Source organism: Zingiber officinale, chromosome 11B (genome assembly GCF_018446385.1).
Source record: "Zingiber officinale cultivar Zhangliang chromosome 11B, Zo_v1.1, whole genome shotgun sequence".
Classification (NCBI taxonomy): domain Eukaryota; kingdom Viridiplantae; phylum Streptophyta; class Magnoliopsida; order Zingiberales; family Zingiberaceae; genus Zingiber; species Zingiber officinale.
The window spans coordinates 5,223,056-5,230,078 of NC_056007.1; the positions used below are offsets into that span (position 1 = coordinate 5,223,056).

The 7,023-nt window shown below is 33.9% G+C and overlaps 1 protein-coding gene across 4 annotated transcripts; it reads left to right on the plus strand.

Annotated features, from left to right (window-relative positions):
• The first annotated feature begins 2,521 nt into the window (after positions 1-2,521).
• On the plus strand, positions 2,522-3,531 carry LOC122035071 (probable serine/threonine-protein kinase cdc7). 4 transcript variants are annotated; one of them, XM_042594446.1, is made up of 4 exons: positions 2,522-2,667; positions 2,759-2,863; positions 2,933-3,041; positions 3,139-3,531. In XM_042594446.1, exons 1-4 carry the CDS (start codon positions 2,568-2,570, stop codon positions 3,287-3,289), a joined length of 465 nt encoding a protein of 154 aa, XP_042450380.1. In that variant the 5' UTR covers positions 2,522-2,567; the 3' UTR covers positions 3,290-3,531. The 4 variants fall into 4 exon arrangements, with proteins under 4 accessions (XP_042450380.1, XP_042450379.1, XP_042450378.1 ...); XM_042594445.1 differs by having other exon boundaries at positions 3,173-3,531; XM_042594444.1 differs by having other exon boundaries at positions 2,961-3,041.
• The last annotated feature ends 3,492 nt before the right edge of the window (positions 3,532-7,023 follow it).

The following is a 7,023-nucleotide window of genomic DNA, read 5'->3' on the forward strand; positions in this document are numbered from 1 at the left end:
GAAAGACATAGGAAAATAATTCATATACAAAGAGGGGTCGCCTCTAGGTTTAAACAAAATATTTTTTGATTCAAATCAAAACCAAACTCCACATTCATTCAATATCAACCACCTCGACTTAACCCATGTTTAAATAACCTAAAAAATAAGAAAAAGTAGCAACAAAAAAGTCTCAACAGAAACAAGAAAAGGTAAAAACAACTAATCTTTAAAAAAAAAAAGATAAAATCTAACTAACTTTAGAAAAAATTAATCCTAAAAACGAAAGAGATAAAATTTATATTAATTTTTAGAAAAGAAATTAAATTCTATAAATTTGAAACAAATAAAGAAAAAGTTAATCCAAAGTTTTGACGGCTTAATTAGTCAATTCCGTCTAATCTAGACTCTGAATAGAGTACAACAATATCAGGAGGTCACAAATTAATCTTCTTTGTAAGTAGTCTTAATCGTCCTTCGGTAAAATCCAAAAGAGAAATTGGATGATATAAAATGATTGTATCCTTGGATGCTCTTCTATCACTTTCGCACTAGAACTTTATTTGGGCTCTTGAGCAATGAGCAGTTCAAATTTTGGGGTATCAAGAGTTATAATTGAGTTTTTAACTGTTTTGTTGGATGAGCTTGCATGAAGATTATGTCATCCACACGAGGATGTCTAGTTGGTTAGAAGGGTCGGATTTACTATAATGGGATAGAGATTAATACTCAATAGGCCATATTCTCGAGAAAAAAACTTCTTCCACTTCTGGTCATTTGACGATTGATAAACTGACTTATAATTTATCTATCTTCATATAACCTTAATGTAATTATTTTTTACTATCATGGAAGATTACATGTTGGATGTCTGTGTAAGACGAGTCCATTAGTTCAAACTCCTGTGAACCTCACCTCGCTCATCAGCTGCAGACCAAAATGGAAACTTAGCGAGAAAAGAGGAGTTGAAGGCTCTTTTATTAAACATCAGGAAGCGGCTCCCTATTTTTTTAATTAAAATGATTTTTTAATTTAAATTTTTGCTTAAAAAAAATAAAAATAAAAAAATGGTAAGAAAGTGTAGATCTTTAATAATAGCGAGATGAGTGATTTTTTTTTTTTTTACTTTTGATTTGATATTAATGTGTCATTGGTGGAGCTTTTCGAGAGCTCTTATCAGTGGAGATGCTTTGATAGTGTCCGTTGCTCCTTAACTTTGTTTATTAGTGGTTTTTTTTTATAATTCAGATATAGATGATCAATCTAATCTTAAAAAAAAAATTTCATCGACTAATAAAATAAATCTAAAAACACAAAAGGATTAATTCAACTTTTCGAATCGATTAATTTTAAAAATGATCAATTTATCTTTATAAAAAATCTTATTGATCATCAAGAAAAATTTTAAAAAATATATATAAATAAATTATAACGGACCATCAATATTAGGAGTGGTTTAAGCACCACGATATTATGAGGTACCGTGTGTAAGATTCAAATATTTGTTGTATGAAAATCCATCCTATCGCCTACCATCCGAGGGACAAGCACTCAAGGATGGGTTATGAATTTATTCGATAAAATTTGATTAGCTCATAATCAGACAAAGAGTTATTTTCATCCTCCGACCTCAGCGAAATTCTCATTATAAAATTTAGAATTAGAAAATTCACCATGAAAACAATAAAAATCAATTGTCAAAAGTTTTGATGTGCCTTTTAGTAGAGATGATTCGCTCTTTGATAATTCTCAAAAGTTAGGCATTCCAGAGAAGCCATCCACCGACCCTAGTGAAATTCTCATTATAAAATTCAAAATTACAAAAATTCACAATAAAAATTAAATAACACTTGGCAATCGTCAAATTAATTGGTGTAATTCTGACTTTTGAATTTATACTTTTTGTTTTTCTATGGTATGTGATACGTACTGTTCAACAATTTTATAATTAAAAAAGAAATCTTAAACGAACCGTATCCTTTTAAATTCTTGATTCATTCCAGAGGCTTCTTTTGGAATATGATAGATGTGCTCCTTTGATATTGTTCTTATTAATTAATATTATTGGTTGCTAATTAGATATAGTCAATAGCCAAATCCTATTTTCGTTTTGCCTCTGGGATAATACTTAGACATGATTGAAGTTCATCTGTGATCAATTAACAAATAAATTTCTCTTCATAAATGATTAAATTAAAAACAGTAGGTTGTCTGATAGACTATTATTATGAACGATTCATAATTTATCCTGCTAGTCGATAGAAAATTTTCATAATATCAAACTAATCACATAACTTTCAACGCAAACTTTCAAAAAAAAAATATAATTTTTTAAAACCAATGTTACACCCCTCCATAATGTCTTAAGAATTAAGACTTAACCACGGTCATGGAGATTTTATTGAACTATTTTGATTATATATATACAAGGTCAGATTTGACACCTTCAAACAATTTAAAAAAAAAAACACATGAGCGATTCCTCCTATTGGGTAACTAATGCCTTATTCACTTCTATATATTCTAGTTCTCTCATGACCTCTCTATTTGTTCTAAGTTTTTGCTCACTTGAATTCTATTCAGGAGACATGAACAGATTGAAGAAAGAACACATGAGGGATTCCTCCTCTCGAAACTCCAGCTCTTCAAACGACACAAGAAGGCCAAGCAATTACAGCAGGACATCAGGTAACTAATGCCTTGTTCACTTGTATATATTCTAGTTCTCTCATGACCTCTCTATTTGTTCTAAGTTTTTGCTCACTTGACTTCTATTCAGGAGACATGAACAGATTCAAGAAAGAACACATGAGGGATTCCTCCTCTCGAAACTCCAGCTCTTCAAACGACACGAGAACGCCAAGCAATTACAGCAGGACATCATGTAACTAACTACTGCCTTATTCACTTTTATATATTCTAGTCCTCTCATGATCTCTCTATTTGTTCTAAGTTTTGCACACTTTACTTCTATGCAAAAGACATGATGGGGGATTCCTCCTCTCTAAACTCCAGCTCTTCAAACGACACGAGAAGGCCAAGCAATTACAGCAGGACATCATGTAACTAACTACTGTCTTATTCACTTTTATATATTCTAGTCCTCTCATGATCTCTCTATTTGTTCTAAGTTTTGCACACTTTACTTCTATGCAAAAGACATGATGGGGGATTCCTCCTCTCTAAACTCCAGCTCTTCGAACCGCACAAGAGCACTAAGAAATTACAGCGAGATGAAGTCGTTAAGTTTTCGCGATTCAGCTTCGGAAAACAAGAGCAGGATGCTAGGGGGCTTTGCAAGGGATTCTAGCAAAGACTTCCTACACGGTCATTACCGTTCTGGTCCATCAGAGAACAGGAGTCGTCCCCCCTTTTTATATAAAAAATGACAGTGAGACTCTAAAATCTGGTTTGTATACAAAATTTGTGCTAAAATAAATGAGAAGATTGTGGTGGAAGGTTGAGGCTTTTGTATTCATTGTAACTGTGTGGCACTGCGTGCATGTGTTTAAGGTGTGTGCTTGTGAATTGTGATATATATCTATGAATTCTCTTGGTTTGTGTTTAACTCCCTTTTGTAGAGGAACAAAAGTTTATCAAAATGAACAAGAAGACTGTTTTTTTTAAAAAAAAAAATTGTTTTCAGAATTAAAAAGTACTGAAGAAGTATTCAAGCCAGTTTACCATTCAATTATAAAATAAAATTAAAAAAAACAATGGAGTTGGAAGTTGATTTAAGCAGGTCAAAAATGGAGAGCATTGTGGATAAATAAGGAGAAAAGAGAATTTTAAAATTGTGTATCTTTTTTCTTTAAAAACAATTCAAACAAAAATTAACCATCCTACAACTAATAAACATACTAATAATTTTCATATCTAAGACAAAGAAATTGTGTATCTTTTTTCTTTGAATGCATGCGAGTGATCCTTGCAGTGAAATATTTTCATCGAGTCAGAAATTTAATTAGTGAAAGGCACAAATTTTCTATAATCTTTCGTTTCGGGTTTGGTTCGATCCATGTCCAACATCTCGACAGACAAAGAAATTCGATATATTGATCTTCAATATCAAAGAAGATTTGACTTAAATTTTATTAATGATACTGGAGCTTTAAGACAAATACTTATTTTACAAATCCGTCCTAAAGTACTTTCTTCTGTGTCTTTTCTTTGTAAATCATCAAAAAAATTATAATGATATATTGACACTGATGTAAACACCAGACTATAATATTCTTACAGAAGTAATATCATATTATAGTTCGGATATGGTGCAAATAGACGATAACTCATATTTGCATATTGCTAATGTTGGAAACACATTCATTTAGTTATTTAACCAAACTTTTCACATGTACAATATCTTTTATATTCCATCTATTATAAAAAAATTGCTCCCTACTCGTTGATTTTGTTTGGATAATAATGTCTATTTTGAATTTCATTGAAATCATTGTTTCATGAGGAACAAATACTACCTTGTTTCATGGTGGAATCAAACAAGGATCTCTACTTTTTTTAAATTCCTCAATCAAAACTTTTATTGGTGAACACAAATAAACTTGTTTAACATGATCGACTTGGTCATGCTTCTCTTCACATTGTTTAGTCGATCATCAATCGGTAAAATTTATTTACTTCATTTACCTCCTCTCTATCTCATTTATATAGGGCATGCATGGAAGTTAAAAGTCATAAATTACTATTTTCTTCATCTAATCATATTTCTAATTTTCAATTTAAAATAATTCATTTTGTAATTTAGGATTCTGCACCTATCTTGTCTAACTACACCTTCTTATATTATGTTACCTTTATTGATAATTTCTATTCTATGAAAAAAAAATCTGATTTATTAAATATATTCTGTCGTTTTCAAAAGCAAGTTGAACATTCTTTTAATCGCAAGATACTCTCTCTTCATTCTATTTGGAGAGGTGAGTATCAAACTCTCTATCATCATCTTATCTCTAGTAGAATTATTCATCAAATCTCTTGGCCTCACACTTCCAAGTAAAATGACTTTGCTAAGAGAAGACATTTAAATATAGTTGAAACTGCTTTAGTTTTTCTCCATCATGCATCAATTCCTCAAAAAATTTGGGATGAATCTATTGTTAGAGCAATCTAAGTACCCTAGGTTTTGATGTTTGGGCAAATGTTTAAGTTAGGTTTATTGTTGTATTTGATATGCATTGTGAATATGCTAAATACAGGTACAACAAGTAGAGTTTAAGTATGATCTTGGCAAAGGACGAAAGTTCAAGGGTGAGTCTTGGCGGTATAAGTCCAAGCATATAGTCTTGACAATGTAAGTCCAAGTGTGATTTGGCAATGGATGAAATCCCGGAGGTGCTACCTCTTGGCAAAAGAAAACCCGATAGTAATAATAAAGTCGATGGAAGTTTCAAAAGGCAAGGCATGAAGAATGGGGAGACATCCGAGAGACGTGAGGCTGATGGAAGAGACTAGAAAGCTAGGTCTAGGTTGTGTAGGTGAGGATGAGTGTATGAGAGACTGTACTTAGGGTAAAATTATAGGGTACTATAGCAATTATTTTAGTATTACTGTAGTGTTACTGTAGCAGTTGACTGATATTTTCATCAGTCAACTGGTATTGAGTTGTTGACCTGTAACGGTCAAAATCCACGAAAGCCAGTCGATTGGTAAGTATGGCAGTCGACTTGGTGGAAACATTGCTTGGATGTTTCCATCCCAGCTCTATTTAATGGAGCTCGGGATGCTTGAATAAGGTGACGAAATTAGTGGTGGTTAACCCTAATTAGAGTCTCCAAGTACTCAAGTGATCTAGTATGATCTTGTGAGAGTTGTGGTGAGATTTCTCCACTCACAAGGAGCTATGCGAGCTAGCTGAAAGTTCTCCGGAGAATCATCTACCGATAAATTGGGATCGTCCACCTACGAACAGTCATGGGTAAGAGTAAGTGATCTCCTAATCATGTTACATAGATGTGTTAGAGGTTTGATTGACTTGGTTATTGCCTCTAGGTTTAGCTTTCTATTTGTTAATTTTGTTTTATATTTTCATTGTGTACTAACAAGCGTAGAAAGCAACGATTTGGGTGACAAGATATTCACCCCCCCCCCCCCAATCATTTAGCAGTGTTAAGGTCCCAACAAGTGGTATCAGAGCGGGTCACTCTTCTACGGACTAATCGCCGAGGGAGCAAAGCGCTAGAGGAAAATGGAGTCTGAAGAACCTCTTGGATGGGATATTTGGATCCCACCTCTATACGAGAGGGAAGATTTGGAGGAAGCGGTTGGAGATTTGGTTCCAAATGGATTGGGACCATTGGACCGCATTGGAAGATCCATTTGAAACTCTGACGTACAAGAAGGGGAAGCGTTTTCGACCTCGATATTGGACCAAGGAGCAAAGGGATCAATTAGAGACGTATAAGGAGGTAACTAGAAATGTATTAAATCTATTACCTTCTAATAATGTGTCATGTATGGGTGAGTACAAGTGTACTTATGAGCTTTGGAACAAGGTGGTTGCGCTCCATGAAGATCCTACACAACTCCAAGGAGTGGAGGAACCCAAGGAGAAGGGTTCATTGGTCCAAGGGAAGGACTAATCGGACGTTGAGGATTGCTTAACATCTAAGGAGGAGAAGGAAGATGAGGAAGTGTCATCCACATCTTCAAGGGAAGAGGATGTGGAATCGTCCACATATTCGAAGGAAAAAAGAAGAGAGCAATCCAAGGATGAGGAGGTCTTGGAAGATCAACCCTCAATCTCAACTACCAAAAAGAATAAGAAGAGTCACATCAAATGCTTTGAGTGTGGTAAGATAAGACACAACAAGAATAGGTGTCCTTCACTCAAGAAGGTAAAGGAGGTAAATCCTAAACTCACTAAAGTTAATTTAGAAACTAATGTGAGTTGTAGGAAGAAGAAGAAGAAGCAGCATATTAGATGCTTCACGTGTGGTGAGTAAGGTTACTACCACACTAAGTGCCCAAGGGGAGGAGAGCTCAAGAAATTGGCACACTTGAAGAAATGGGAGAAGAAGAGGAGCT

Coding starts and splice junctions, on each gene's coding strand:
- LOC122035071 (XM_042594444.1), top strand. CDS start 2,568: ATGAACAGATTGAAGAAAGAACACATGAGGGATTCCTCCTCTCGAAAC. Junction 2,668..2,758: donor CAATTACAGCAGGACATCAG/GTAACTAATGCC, acceptor ACTTCTATTCAG/GAGACATGAACAGATTCAAG. Junction 3,042..3,138: donor CAATTACAGCAGGACATCAT/GTAACTAACTAC, acceptor TCTATGCAAAAG/ACATGATGGGGGATTCCTCC.